The following is a 15,796-nucleotide window of genomic DNA, read 5'->3' as shown; positions in this document are numbered from 1 at the left end:
CCTTCACCTTACAGAATTACCAGTTTTGTTGTTGTTGTTATGGTCAGAACATTGAGTTCTACTCTTATAGCAACTTTCAAGGATACAGTACAGTATTGTTAACTATAGTCACCATGCTGTGCATTAGATCCCCAAGACTTATTCATCTTATAAATGCAAGTTTGTACCCTTTGACCAACATCTCCCTTACCTCCCCCATCCCCTGGTAACCATCAGCCTGCTCTCTGTTTCTACGAGTTCAATGTTTGTCTATTCTACATATAACTGAGATCATAGAATATTTGTCTTGCTCCATCTGACTTATTTCACTTAGCGTAATGCCCTCAAGGTCCACTTTGTCGTTGCAAATGGCAGGATTTCCTTCTTTATTATGGCTAAATAATATTTCTGTGTGTGTGTGTATATACACCAACGATGCACAAGGGTTCCCTTTTCTCTACATCCTTGCCAGCATTTGTTATCCCTTGTCTTTTGGATGATAACCATTCTAATAGGTGTGAGGTGATATCTCACTCTGGTTTTGATTTGCATTTCCCTGATGATTAGTGATGCTGAGCACCTTTTCATGTACTTGTTGGCCATTTGCATGTCTTCTTTGGAAAATGTATATTCAGGTCTTTGCCCACTTTTTATTTGGGTTTTTTTGCCATTGAGTTGTATGAGTTCCTTATATATCTTGGATATTAACTCCTTGTAAGATATATGGTTTGCAAATATTTTATCCCTTTCCGTAGGTTGCCTTTTCATTTTGTTGCTTGTTTCTCTCACTGTGCAGAGATTTTTAGTTTGATGTAGTCCCAATTATTGATTTTTGATTTATTGCTTATGCTCTTTATGTCATATCCAAAAAATCATCGCCAAGACCAGTGTCAGGAGCTTACCCCTATGTTTTCTCCCAGGAATTTTATAGTTTCCAGTGTTACATTTAAGTCTTTAATCCATTTTAAGTTACCTTTTGTGAGTGGTATAAGATAGGGGTCCAATTTCATTCTTTTGCATGTGCATATCCAGTTTTCTCAACATCATTTATTGAAGAAATTATTCTTTCCCCATTGAGTAGTCTTGTCTTCCTTGTCAAATATTAGTTGATCATATATGCATGGGTTTATTTTTGGGCTCTCAGTTCTGTTCCATTTGTCTATGTGTCTGTTTTTATGCCAGTATCATAATGTTTTGATTACTATAGCTTTGTAATATAGTTTGAAATCAGGAAGTGTGATGCCTCCAGCTTGTTCTTTCTCAAGATTGCTTTGGCTATTCATGGTCTTTTATGGTACCATATAAATTTTAGGATTATTTTTTCTATTTTTGTGAAAAATGACAGTAGAATTTTATTGAGATTGTATTGAATCCACTGATGGCTTTGGGCAGTATGGACATTTTAACAATATTAACTCTTCTGATTCATGAACATAGGATTTTTTCCATTTATTCATTTCTTCTTCATTTTATTTCATCAGTGTCTTATAGTTTGTGATGTATAAATATTTCACTTCCTTGGTTAAATTTTTTTTTTTAAGATTTGATTTATTTATTTTCCCCCCAAAGCCCCAGTAGATAGCTGTATGTCATAGCTGCACATCCTTCTAGTTGCTGTATGTGGGACACGGCCTCAGCATGGCCAGAGAAGCAGTGCGTCAGTGCGCGCCCGGGATCCGAACCCCAGCTGCCAGCAGCGGAGCACGCGCACTTAACCGCTAAGCCACGGGGCTGGCCCTCCTTGATTAAATTTATTCCTAGGTATTTTATTGTTTTTGATGCCTTTGTAAATGGGAATTTTTTTTTTTTATTCTTCAAATAGTTCATTGTTAGTGCATAGAAATACAACCGATTTTTATGTGTTAGTTTTATATCCTGAAACTTTACTGAATTTGCTTATTAGTTCTAACAATTTTTAGTGGAAACTAGGATTTTCTATATACAAGATCATGTCATCAGCAAATAGAAACAATTTTACTTCTTCCTTTCTTATTTGGATGCCTTTTATTTCTTTTTCTTGCCTAATTGCTCTGACTAGGATTTCTGGTACTATGTTGAATAGGAGTTGTGAGAGTGGGGCACCCTTATCTTGACCCTGATCTTAGAGGGAAAGCTTTCAGCCTTTCACTGTTGAGTATGATTTTAGCTGTGGATTTGTCATATATGGCTTCTATTATGTTGAGGTATGTTCCTTCTATACCAAATTTGTCAAGAGTTTTTTAATCAGGAAAGGATGTTGAATTTTGTCAAATGCTTCTTTTTTTGTATCTATTGAGATGATCGTATGACTTTTGTCTTTCATTCTATTAATGTGGTATATCACATTTATTGATTTGCATATGCTGAACCATTCTTGTATCCCAGGGATGAATTCCAGTTGATCGTGGTGCATGATCCTTTCTAATGGTCTATGGTCAACATCTAATGGTTGAATTTTGTATGCTAGTATTTTGTTAAGAATTTTTGGGGAGGGAGGAGGGTGAAAGGGATAATTCGGTACATGTGTGTGGTGATGGGTTGTAATTAGTATTTTGGTGGTGAACATGATGTAATCTATGCAGAAATAGAAGTACAATGATGTGCACCTGAAACTTTTACAATGTTATAAACCAATGTTACTGCAATAAACAAAAAATTTTAAAAAAAAAAGAATTTTTGCATCTATATTCATCAGGGATATTAGTCTGTGGTTTTCTTTTCTTTCAGTATCATTATCTGGCTTTAGTATCAGGGTAATGCTGGCCTCATAAAATGAGTTTGGAAGTGTCCCCTCCTCTTCAGTTTTTTGGAAGAGTTTGAGAAAGTTTAGTATTAAGTCTTCCTTAAATGTTTGGTAGAATTCAGCCATGAAGTCATCTGTTCCTAGGCTTTTCTTTTGGGAGAGGTTTTTGATTACTGATTCAATCTCCTTACTTATTATTGGTCTGTCCAGATTTTTTATTTCTTCACGATTCATTCTCAGTAGGTTGTATGTTTCAGAAATTTATCCATTTCTTCTAGGATGTCCAATTTCTTGACATATAAATTTTCATAGTAATCTCTTGTGATCCTTTGTATTTGTGTGGTATCAGTTGTAATGTCTCTTCTTTCATTTATAATTTTGACTCACCTCTCTTTTTCTCAATAAGTCTAACTAAAAGTTTGTCAATTTTATCTTTTCAAAAAGTCAGCTATTAGTTTTGTTTATCATTTTTGTTTTCTATACTCATTTTCATTTATTTCTGTTCTGATCTTTCTTATTTCTTTCCTTACAGTATTCTGGATTTGACTATATACTTACTTTTAACAGTGTGTTATATATTTTCTTATGTTTTCATGTTATTAATTAGCATCCTTTCATTTTAGCTTGAGGAACTCCTATAATATTTCTTGTAAGGCAGATCTAGTGGTGATGAATTCCCTCAGCTTTTGTTTGTTTGGGAAACTATTTATCTTACCTTCATTTCTGAAAGACAACTTGCTGGGTAAAGTATTCTTGGTTGGCAGTTTTTTCTTTCAACACTTGACTATATCATCCCACTCTCTCCTGGCCTGCAAGCTTTCTGCTGAGAAATCTGTTGATAGCCTTATAGGGGTTCCTTTATATGAGTGAAATTTTTTTCTCTTGCTGCTTTTAAAATTCTCTTTGTCTTTGATTTTAGACAGTTTTATTATAATGTGTCTTGGAGAAGATTATTTTGGATTGAAATTTTGGAGTGATCTATAAGCTTCATGAACTTGAATGTCCAAATATCTCCCCATGTTTGGGAAGTTCTCAGCCATTATTTCTTTAAATAAGCTTTCTGCCTCTTTCTTCCTCTCTTCTTCTGGGACTCCATTGATGTATAGATTGTTTCTCTTAATGATGTCCCATAAGTCCTATAGGCTTTCTTCGTTCCCTTTCCTTTTTTTTTCTTTTTGTTCCTCTTACTGGGTAATTTCAAATGATCTGTCTTTGAGTTCACTGATTCTTTTGCTTGGTGCAATGTGCTATTGAAGCTCTCCATTAAATTCTTCCATTGTCATTGTATTCCTCAGCTCCAAAATTTCTTTTTGGTTCTTTTTTATGTTTTCTATTTCTTTGTTGAACTTCTCATTTTCTTCTTGTATTGTTTTCTCGATATCATTAAATTGTTTATTTGGGGCTGGCCCCATGGCTTAGCAGTTAAGTGTGTGCACTCTGCTACTGGCAGCCTGGGTTCAGATCCTGGGCGTGCACCGACGCACTGCTTGTCTGGCCGTGCTGAGGCGGCGTCCCACATACAGCAACTAGAAGGAAGTGCAACTACAACATACAACTATCTACTGGGGCTTTGGGGAGAAAAGGGGGAAAAAATGGAGGAGGATTGGCAATAGATGTTAGCTCATGGCCGGTCTTCCTCGGCAAAAAGAGGAGGATTGGCATGGATGTTAGCTCAGGGCTGATCTTCCTCACAAAAAAAGGAAAAAATTGTTTATTTGTGTTGTCTTGTAGCTCTCTGAGCATCTTTGGAATAATTATTTTGAATTCTTTGTCAGGCAATTCCTGTATTTCCATTTCTTTGGGGTCAGTTACTAGAAGTTTACTGTCCTCCTTTTGTGGTGTCATGTTTCCCTTATTTTTTACGACCCCCATAGCCTCGCATAGATATCTGTGCATTTGAAGAAGCAGTCACCTCTTCCAGACTTTATGAAGTGACTTTGGTAAGGAAAGACCTTCACCCTCAGGTGGGGTACACTGGAGTGTGCTTTGACCCTAGGTCTAGTGGTACAGGGCACCAAGGGCAGGGGTGTGTGGCAGCTTTGGGTCCAGAAGGGGCATGATGTCTTGTCAGCTCAGGCCACTGGGGTCCACAACATTGACAACTGCATAGTCCTTGACAAGGGGTGCCAGGGGTCTTCAGTGGCTACCAGGGCTGTGGGGTCCTCAGCAGTGCTTCCTGGTCTAGCAACTAGGGACCAAGGCAGGAAGTGGTGCTGGCTGGAGCCAGTTGTATGCTCACATTTGGCTGCAGGGACCAGCTGCAGGTGCCTTTGTAGTGGCAGAGGCCAGTAGCAGACACATGTAGTGGTGAAAGACAGGGCCAACAGCAAAGACGAGGGCCAACTATGGGTACACTAGCAGCAACAGAGATCCTGCCTACGAGCATGCACTCCTGTGGCTACAGGGTCTCACCATGGGTGCACACACAGCAGTGGAGGCCGGTGATGGGAGTTGGGATGGCGGCATGCAGGTGCACAGCTGGAGTGGCTAGCTCTGAGTGCACGCATGGCAATGGGGATCAGTCATAGGGATCTAGGCAGCATCTTGCACTCACACAGCCGTGGAAGCTGGGGCTGGCTGCCAGTGCAGATCCTGGGCTCCAGCTGCTGGTGGGGAGACTGTGGGGTGAGACTCAGGTGGCTGGGCATTTGTTAACATGAAAACCTGTGGGGCAAAAACCAGTGAAATCTGCTGGTGTTTTGTAGCAGCTATACTGGCCCTTGGTTTCTTCAGTGGTGACAGCTGCTGGGTCCTCAGCATAGCAGGTCACTAGGAACCATGGTCATTCCTGCTGCATGGCTGATACTGGTCTCTGCCCTTCTTCTTTGTTCATAGCCATCCCTAGACATCTCAGTTTTGCCAGTCTCTGGGTGGGATGAAACCAAAGCTGGCCCTTGATGCAGTGCCCCGAAAGGCTGGGGAAGATATCAATCACCCCACTGTCCCTCCCCTGCAAGGGGAATTCTTCCAGCTGAGGAGTTCCCTCTTGGCTCTGAGTGCTGCTGGCCTGGGAGATGCAGGCAGAATTAACTATTCGTCTTCCCCTTTCTGTGTGCTTATTCCCAGGTTTTTTTTCCACTGTGTTGCTGAAGTTTCTTAAGTGGACTCCTGGGCCCTCCCAGAAGTGTTTTTATTCATCGGTAGCTATGTAATTGGTTTTTGTTTGTTTGTTTTTTAATTATTTTATTGAGGTCACATTGGTTGATAACATTGTGTAAATTTCCAGTGTACATTATCATATTTCAGCTTCTAATATAGACTGCATTGTGTTCACCACCAATAGTTTAGTTTCCATCTGTCACCATACGTATCTAGCCCTTTACCCCTTTCGCCCTCCCCACCCTTACCGTCTGGTAACCATCAATCTATTCTCCTTATCTATGTGTTTGATTTTGTAATTGTTGATCTTAGTGGGAGGACAGAGGCTAGGGTCTCCTACGCCCCCATCTTGGTGACATCACTCTTGAATCTATCACATTTTTATAACCTCATGAAGAACATTAAGATTATAAAGCCTCTGAGAAATGTACAATAAAGAAAATAAATGTTGAACTCAATGTTTCCCAAACTTTTTGAACACAAAACACTCATTAATATCCCATAAAAATAATGTTCCTCAGAATACCAAGTGTTTCTGAGAGATTGTCAGCCTCAGCTGTTCACACCCAGCTCCCCCTGGTGCTCAGGGGAGGAGAAGCAGGCCACTTCCAGGCTGGAAGGTCCCTTCCCTCCTTGCTCTGGCGGAGTCCTACACTGATCCCTGGGCTGGATTAGGTTCTGGGCTGGATAGCACTAAACCTTTGCGGCTCTCAGGCTGCCTTGTGAAGTACAGTATTTAAATATGCTCTGACTAAGGCTCGATCATTTAGGGGCTCTCTTTCCGAGTTTTTGGTGTTAAAATAGTAGGAGGAAGACTTTTTCTTTTATCTTCTTTCAAAATCTTGTCTGTATTCTCCAAGTCAAGCAATTTTTATTTTCTTCGTGGTATTCCCTTACTTCATCTTTGAACCTCTTTATTAAAATAAGGTTAGAATTCTTGGATGATCTGATCTAAATTTCACCGAAATCAGACAATAGATTCTAAACACTGAAAGAATGTTTCCTCAATTCTGTGCTGTTTATGATGTAATAGCTACAAACATGACACACTTTTAAATTTAATTTCCCTTATATTTTCTCTCTCCCTTTCTTATGTCACCATTCAACAAGGCAATAAACAAGCCCTGATTCCTGGCATTTGCCCATTTCTGTGCTGTAAATACTCTCACCTTGGCCAATTTCAAGCTACCAATGGGATGTCACTGAGCACAGAGTTGGAAAGAGGATGCACACAGCACACCATTGTATTTCCAACATACAAATACAACAGATGTAAATAACCTCAAGAGTATAGTTTATGGTAAAATAATTAGGAAGAGGCAAGTTTTAAGTATTTATTACCTTTTAAATATAATTAATTGTAAATTTTAATTTTTAGTAATGGGCATGTCTTACAACTGGCTCACAAAATTCCTGAAACTTTTACAATCAGCTCTTCCAAGCCAGGATAAGCTGGCTCCAGAACAACATAGTATTATTTCCAAAATTCCCGTTGCTTGTTTGGGAGAACAAGCCATAGACAGACGAGCTCTGTGTTGCCTTTTGAGACTGGAGATAGAAGAGGGGAAATGACATCCTCTGTGTGTCTTTCAGATGGGACGGTCAGTGAGCCAGACATGGCGGCCAACTTCTGCCCTGACCACAAGGCACCCATGGTGCTGTTCTTGGACCGTGTTTATGGCATCAAGGATCAGACTTTTCTGCTCCACCTGCTGGAGGTTGGATTTTTACCCGACTTAAGAGCCTCTGCCTCTCTAGATACAGTAAGTGACTAAAATAAGAAAAATTATTTTTCCCATCGTAAATTGGTAATATTGGATTTAGAAGCGAATATTCGCTATTCACTTACTGATTCCATATTAGTGGCTTGCTTTAAAGGGTGAGAAAACAGAGGTATCAAGAAGTGGAAGATCTTAATTTATGGGGCCAGAGACTTAGATGTAGGTAAACTTGACCTCAAATATTCAATCCAGCTCCCTCTATTGCAGAGTTTCTCAGCCTCAGCACTGTTTGTTGTGGGGGGCCATCTCGTGCATTGTCAGATGTTTAGCAGCATCCCTGGCCTCTACTCACTAGATACCACTGGCACCACCCCCCTAACCCCCAAGCAGCATTATAGGCTAGAATACTCTTCCCACTCTCATTCCTTAAGTTACAAGCACTGACCATCAGGAAGGAGAGTCTGAAGCTCAGGACATGACAAGGTCAGTATAAGAGGCCAAGTGCAAATCCAAGTTTGGAAATCAAGTGTGAGGCAGGGTAATCCAGCATCAACAGACATCAAGACAGGAGGCCCCAGGAGTTAAAGAGCTAGGTGCAGGTGCCCCAAGTCAGGACTAAGCAGAGAAACAGTGCACCAGGAGTCCTGGGTCCAAGGAGAAAAGATCAATTAGATCAGCTTAAGTCTAAAAAATATCTTGCCAGTTTAGTGTTGTTTTTAGAGAACCAGAGGCATGTCTTCTTAATCAGTCATAAAGTTTCTCAAAGGCTCCACCTGGTGTCTAACGAGATAGAAGTCTTAGCTCTGGTGATGGATGATCAGCCAGCCAATTCCGTAACTAGGATGGATTCCATTTGAATGGGTTCCTCAGAAATGGATGGCGTTACCCAGACATATACAGGAATACGAGCCCCAATCTGAATAGGAGCTCCATCCCTATCTGTGGCATGGAGATGAGAAATGGTTTATCCATGAAGGCGTTAGGGGCATATGATCCTTTTGGATAATTAAAGTAATGCTTCCACAGCTACTTTTGTTTTGAGCTTTCCTATAAATTCCTTGATTTAAAAAGTAATAATTTTTTTAACTTGCGGGACATTCCCAAGGTTCCTGATCAACACATTCAGTTTTTTTATAGATCAAATAAACAGCAAGTGCTATTCTAGCATTTGGTGTTGAAGCCACATGCTTGCCTAAGCACCATTTACAACAAAAGAAGTTTTATATTCAGTTCCTCAGCACGCGTATTTTCATGCATTCTCTTTTGAAAAATTTTAAGCCACTGGAATCAAAGCTCTGTTCTTCCTTATTTTAACAACTCCATCTTCTAAAGTGATAAATCTGAAAGATAAGCTATTTCTTTCAGTATGATTACTGAAGCTTCTAGAAGACAAACTTTTGATAATTAAGAGGAACACCCAGAAATGTGTACAGTTCAAAGAAAACAGTTTATCAAATCATGAACTATAGAAAATGTGTTACAGATATAAGGCTATGATCATCATGAATAGATCCTATTTCATCTCTGTGGATCTCAAGTTTTCCTTTGAAGTTCTGCACTTTTCAAAGATGGTAGTTAAGCGTGCTTTGGCTACATTTAGTGTCACTAAATGGACTTTGTCTAAATGAACGAGAAAGAACACTGTGAGTGAGAGTTACGGCCGAGTTTTAGAGAAGGTCCTAGGTTTCTATTCCTCGTACACTTTTTCCCATGCAGAGTTAGGTTCCCTTTAGTGACATCTCCCTCATATCATTTACCAGATGGCAAATTGCTCACCATGCTCATAAATTAAGTGCTGGGGGTCAGAGTTACATTTTCTCTCTGTAAAACTGTCGCAAAACCAGTGAGTTGGAGAGCTTGCTCGGCCTATAACCATTTACTAATCTCAAAATCACAAGAGGACAACTTATGAGTCTCCATAAGGTGATAAAGAGAGCTAAAACCAGAATAATTGTGTGGTAACTTACAAACATCAGGGATGTTGGGTTAGACTGGTCATCAGCTGGATTTAATAAGGGTTTAGCATTCTCCTTTGAGGGGAACAGATGTCTGTGGGTCATTTGGAATGAGTTAGGACCAGCCAGCCAGCCTTTGCTTTACTTCTCTGTATCTTTTCTTTTAACCTGATTTTTTTTTTTTTCATTGAAAACGTAAAAGAGAAATAGGTGTGCTGACAAGGTGGAAAGTTGTTTGCTCTGTTGCTGTGAAACATGGAGATGTCTAAGCTTCCCGCCCTGCTAGATGGGAGCTCAGTGCACGGGGTGAGCTTGGCTCTGTCTTTCCCAGGGAGATTAACCAGCATCCCAATCCCCTTTCTTTAGGTTTCCCTGAGCACCACAGAGGCCGCGCTGGCACTAAACAGGTACATATGTTCTGCCGTGCTCCCACTCCTCAGAAGATGCGCCCCCCTCTTTGCTGGAACAGAGCACTACACCTCTCTGATCGATTCTACACTACAGACGATATACAGGCTTTCCAAGGGACGTTCCCTCACCAAAGCTCAGAGGGACACCATAGAAGAATGTTTGCTTGCCATTTGCAAGTAAGTTCCCCTTCCATGTTCTTCACGTCAATGTATGCCTCCGTGTAGGCTGCATTTAATTGTGTAATCTAAAAACCGGTGCATCTAGTTTGAGGAAGCTTCCAGGACTTGGCTGTACACCAGCCCTCCCCCAAATGTCTCCTCTTAGGATGTGCTGGGTCTCCTATTTGCTGCAGGCTCTTTCTGATCACCTCTTCCTTGAGGCTCATCTCTTGCTATGGGGAAGTTGGGGGACACTGCTCAGGCTCCAGCCTTTAGTTTGGTGGGCCAGGAGATGAGATTGTCTTTCAGGCCTGAAGTATTCAGATTAAGAACTAATGCTTTAGTTCCTAAGATAGAGCCAGAAGCAGATTTTCCCTTTCTAAATGAGTGGACCTTTATAGCAGAGGCCAGACTCTAAAAGTGTGAATCAAAGCAACCCACCTCCAGGCCCCACAAGGCCTGGGGGAAAGAAAAGAAGGAGTCTCCAGTGCCAGTGGGGATTTAAGGGAAATCATTTTTACCACTGCAGATGGGCATCAGATCCAACTGAGGACAAAGGGTAAAGTCACCCCAAGAATCTTGGGTCTCAGGAAACTATGTCAAGTTTGATGGGGTCAAAGGAAGAGGGCTCTTCCCATGGCAGGTCTCACCAGTGCATCCAGGACCAGGATCTGCTGTTTCAAACCAGTGGTTTTCCACCCCAGCTGCATGTTAGAATCACCTAGGGAGCTACTACATTGACGCCCCAGTGTCCAGGCCATGCCTCAGCCCCAAAAATCAAAACTTATAGGGATGGGACCTGGGCCTCTAGCTTTTGAAGCTCCCCAGTTGATTCCAATATGAAGCCAAGATTGAAACCACTGCTTTAGATTGTCCTGGAAACAGGACCAGCAGGCATCCCCTTTAGTGGCCAGCTGGGCATCATTCTGATTCATGTTGAATGGGCTGTTTCCTAATCGCACAAGAGATGACTATGCAGTGAGGGGCTAGGGCTACCTAGGAAAAAGCAATTGATCGGTCCTTTTAGAACATCAAGCTAAAAGGCAGTCTCACATTTATATTTCAGATATAACAATGGTCCTTCATTTAAAATGCTGTATTAAAATTGATCTGTATCTGCCGTCTTTCTGTCTTCTAGGGACTACAGGCCTCAACTACCTTAGGGGACAAGCTGTGTCTTTGCCCAGTACTATTTGCCTAGGGTGTGGAGTGGAGGGTGGGAGAGGGCCTCCACTCGGGTCCCATAAAAGGGGTTTCTCTCTGAGATCCTCTATCAAAATCAGGCCCTATACTCTGACCCTACTTCATTAATTCTAATATTACTATAACTGGCAGAGAATTAAGCTCATTAGGATGTTGTTGGTCTTGGAAGAGAGACATAGCTTGGTAAACACACTTACAGAACTCTATAAATTAATAAGATAACTAGGATTTCCATTCTGTCACCTCAAAAGAAAAAGCAACGGCCCCATTACTTGGTGTATGTGGGCTTCTCCTTTTCTTCTCGGTGGTGGCAAAGAGAATAAGTAATGCGTTTACACACAAAAAAAAATCCTTCCCATCAGCAATTACAGAATCATAAATGGCTGTAACCGCATCAATAGAGCTGCACTTCTTGTTCCACCTCTGCTAGATCTGAACTCAGCAGGTCTCTTAGGGACCGAACCAACCAAGGAATCCTGTCTCTCGACATACACTATTTCCTAGTAAAAAGGTCATGGTGAGACTGATCTTAGCTGCAAATGTCTTTAAAGAATCAGATCTTCAGAAAATTAGAATTTTACATCAAACATATATATACAAAATATAGCTCACGGCCCCAGTACTATACACTCAGGGGCCTCCACACTCCTCCTCTTGGCCTGTTTGAGCTCTAGATAGAGCAGACAAACTGACACTGAACTAGATTTTTCATTATTTTTAGTAAGTCGGGAATTAATAGAGTTAAAGATTGATTGCATTCCTTAATTTTATTTGTTAGGCAATCTAAGCTGATATTGTTAATTAGCTAAACAATGTGAAAAATTGAGGAATTTTACACTATAATTACTACATTCAGAGACAAGGCCATTTACTTGCTGTGTATTTTGACTGACCTTTTCACTTTGTGGCCTTTTATCACAAGGCCAGCTCTAGGCAAAGTTGCGAAACTGATGAGTCTTGTTGTCCATCTCCATTCAGGTCTACCCTCCCTGTTGTAGATGCCACCAAGGCTGTCTTTCCTGGCATTCCAACTTTTAACTTCAGAGTTATGAACTTTGTCTCCATGGCTCCTTAGGCATCTGTGGAAGGAATACAGAGGTTCATAAAGTGAACTTACAGGCCAAATTGTGTGTACTATGTGCACTTTTCTCTGGAGAGAATCCAGAGGTTCCACTAGGTTTTTAAAAGGTCTGGTAATCTAAAAATAAAGGCTAAATCATGTTGTTTCTGTCTACTTTCTCTATCTCAGAATTGCACCAAATACAAGGCCATGAATTCTTTGATAATTTGATGAATTGTTCTCTAATTAGTGAATTTTCCTTTTAAAGGAGTTTTTTCAGGACAGAGCTTAACCCAAAGAAATGACTCCAACAATGAGAATTTCAAGGATTGGATGGTAACTCAGAGGGCCTTAACGTTCCCTTCAGATCACGCCAGTAGGTGGCCTCAGATTCCCTCTGTGCAGCTGGTCAGCTCCAGCTTCTGCCTTTGCAGAGTTCAAGGGGACGGTCGGTCCTTAGAGATGACTGTAAAATCACCTGCACCCTCTTTCTGTTGTATTCTTTGCACATAATCAGTGGTGTATTTTGAGTGTGCATAGATCCTAGAACATATGGTCACATGGTGATTGGAATTTAACCTTAGGTATCTTGATTCATTACCCACACGTCCCTCTTTCTGTATTTTAACTATACTCAGTTCTTAAAGTGTTTTACCATTGACTGGTTTACCCAACATCTCATGTTTCAGGAGCTAATAGTTTTGAGGCTTAGCTCTAATGTATGGTTATGGCCGAATGTTTTTTTCATTCTTTCTTCCTTTATTATTTTCTTTCCTATTTTTTTTTCATTCTATCCTTCTGTTTTTCTCATTCCACACGGCAGTCACTTGAGGCCTTCCATGTTACAGCAACTCCTGCGACGTCTTGTTTTTGATGTGCCTCAACTCAACGAGTACTGCAAAATGCCTCTTAAGGTAAACCTCTCCGTTGTTACAGAAACACAGCCCGTGGCATAGCAAACTTGCCTTGTCAAACACGACGTCTTCACAATTTGGGGAGCAAAATCCATGTGAAATGGGTTTTACTCCTTTAAGTTGAGCGCTAACAAGCTACAACCCACAAAATCAAACCCCTTCTTGAGTGTCCAGCTTGAAGAGGTTAGATCTGCTAGAATCATTGACTGCTCCAATTTTCCTTAATGACTTTCCACTTACTACTTGTTGTTTAGCAGAGGTCAGTGAGGGATTTGGATTTTGTGCTTTCCCACCCTAATTAGGTTTTCAGAATGTTTTCAATCTCAAAAAGCTTTGAAGGCCCTGTGATTATTCATTTAAGTGCAGAAACTAAGATGGCCCCTTTCTATTTCATACTGTTTTGTGCTTTTTCCTTATTTTGTAACAGATCCTCTTTTTTGTTTTTTATTTCTTTTCTCTTTATTAATGAAAAGTCAGGCCACAGAGCCCTCTCTTTTTTAGTTGCCTTGTTCCTGGTTTTCTCATAAATTATAAACTTGAATCACTAGCACTGGGTGGGAGGACCCCAGAATGAGCCGCCCACCCCGGAGGGCAGTGTTTTTATCTTTTACCTCTGAGGCACCTGCCATATTTGCACATTCAAAAGTGTCAGCAACAGCCAGCCACCCCTGAAAATTCTGTCTGGTGATTTTAACAGAACTTTTCCTTTGTTTCAGAAATAGTCCAAGTAAGGATTTCAAGAAGCGTTTTACAGGGATAAACAGAATTTCCAGAAGTCTATAGTTCAATCCTCTTTCTCCACACCAGGCAGAAGACAGCTTGTGTGCTGTCAGAGATCCCATAGCCCTCCAAGGGCCCATTCTTCTCTCTAACCCTTACAGTCCCAGTTTTAATCCACAAAAGTGCTTTAGCTGAAAACCACGGTTTTCAGAGTTCAGCTTGGCCTTGCTTCCTCAGCCGGCTTGTGCTGTCAGCTGGATTCTGGCTCCCAAAGAGGCATCATCGATAGCACTCAATAAGCTCCCTTTTACGTCTCACATCTGCGGGATTTTTTTTGGAGGGTGGGGATCCCACCTGCTGGGATGGGAACATTGGCAGTGTACTTCTGCCCTCTACTGGCCATATGTGGAACTGCTATAACATGGCTGGGCCATCAGAAGGCTCAGATGAAAGTCAAGGAAGCCATGGATAGTGATGAATAAGAGAAAAATCTTCAGACCCACAACATACTCCCCACCTTCCCCTCCCCATATCAGCATTAGCCAAGATCTTCCAGATTTATAAGCAAAGGTCTCAGAAGAAATTCTTCCACGCCTAACTGGCTGGAACAGCACACAGTGACTACTTTCAGAGGGTAGCATTTTCTCATTTGGAGTAGAAACAGTTCCTCTCATTTCTCAGTAACTGCTAGGGGCACATTAGGAGGCACAAGAATTAATCAGGCAGGTTCAGTTCAGGCTGGAGCTCATTAGCACGAAAGCAGACCTTTCCCGGTGGTGGTTGAGGGTCTCTCTGTAGATAACCCAACTGTTTCAAATGTTGGTTTCACTCTCATGATGGCTGCTTGCTGTTTTCTTCTCCCCTGCATGTTGTTGATGCCCATGGATCTTCTCTACCCCACCCCACCGGTGCAATCCTGTTCTGAACCTCCCAGCTGCTGACGAATCACTATGAGCAGTGCTGGAAGTATTACTGTCTGCCTTCAGGCTGGGGGAGCTACGGCCTAGCTGTGGAGGAAGAGCTGCACCTGACAGAGAAGCTCTTCTGGGGGATCTTTGACTCCCTCTCCCATAAGGTAATGGCAGTGCTTCCTGAACAAAAAAGAGGACCTCAATGACCCAAGCACCTATGAATAATCACTAATATCTCTTCAGCCTTTACCATGTGCTAGGAACTGTGCCAAGCACTTCACAAGCATTTTACATTCGTCCTTACCCCAGCTGTCTGAAATAGACACTATCCTGATCCTCATTTTACAGGCGAGGAAAGTCTCAGAGCAGCTGAGTAACTTGCCAGACCACAGAGCTAATACACAGGACAGCGGCTTCCCGAGTCAATTACAGAAACATTTCCTGGTTTCAGTCTTGATGTCTTACCCCACCCCCATTCCCTTCGCCCTGACGCTGTATGGCCCCTGTTAGCCAGCCTTTACCAGGTTCAAGCCTAGAGGAGAAGTCCTGATCCACTGTGATGTTGGGACGTGGGATTATAGAAGACCTTACGCCATTCTGGGAGAGTTCTCCACAGCCACTTGGAGGAGGAGGTTGAGGAGATCTGAGGGCCTCTGAACACCAAGGCTTGGTGTACCATCTGACTGAAATACCACTCTGACTCTCAGACTTGCCTCCACTTCCCTTAACCCAGTTTTAGACTTTTGAGGTCACCCGCTTTAAAGGTAGACAATGAGTAGGTCTGGTTTTCTTACTGAAGTCTGGAGCATGTGTGTAGCTGTATCTGTTGTTCACCAGCACTTAAATTTTCTTGACTCCTATATTCCTATATAATATAAGCAGAGAAAAAGCTGTCCCTAACCTCATGTTATTTGACTGAAATTCCTCCCTGGCTGGGTTCAAG

The 15,796-nt window shown here is 41.5% G+C and overlaps 1 protein-coding gene across 1 annotated transcript in view; it reads left to right on the top strand.

Moving 5' to 3' along the window:
* Window positions 1-15,796, top strand: part of RYR3 (ryanodine receptor 3) — a 269,878-nt gene that overhangs the window by 149,721 nt on the left and 104,361 nt on the right. The window contains 4 exon segments of the mRNA XM_087429068.1: window positions 7,394-7,563; window positions 9,843-10,063; window positions 13,132-13,222; window positions 14,877-15,017. Coding sequence (XP_087285194.1) covers window positions 7,394-7,563; window positions 9,843-10,063; window positions 13,132-13,222; window positions 14,877-15,017 — 623 coding nt within the window.

Source organism: Ceratotherium simum, chromosome 3, assembly GCF_057802395.1.
Source record: "Ceratotherium simum simum isolate JZ-2026a chromosome 3, ASM5780239v1, whole genome shotgun sequence".
NCBI lineage: Eukaryota > Metazoa > Chordata > Mammalia > Perissodactyla > Rhinocerotidae > Ceratotherium > Ceratotherium simum.
Note: the sequence above shows the minus strand (reverse complement) of the source record. Positions and strands in the feature narration are given on the sequence as shown.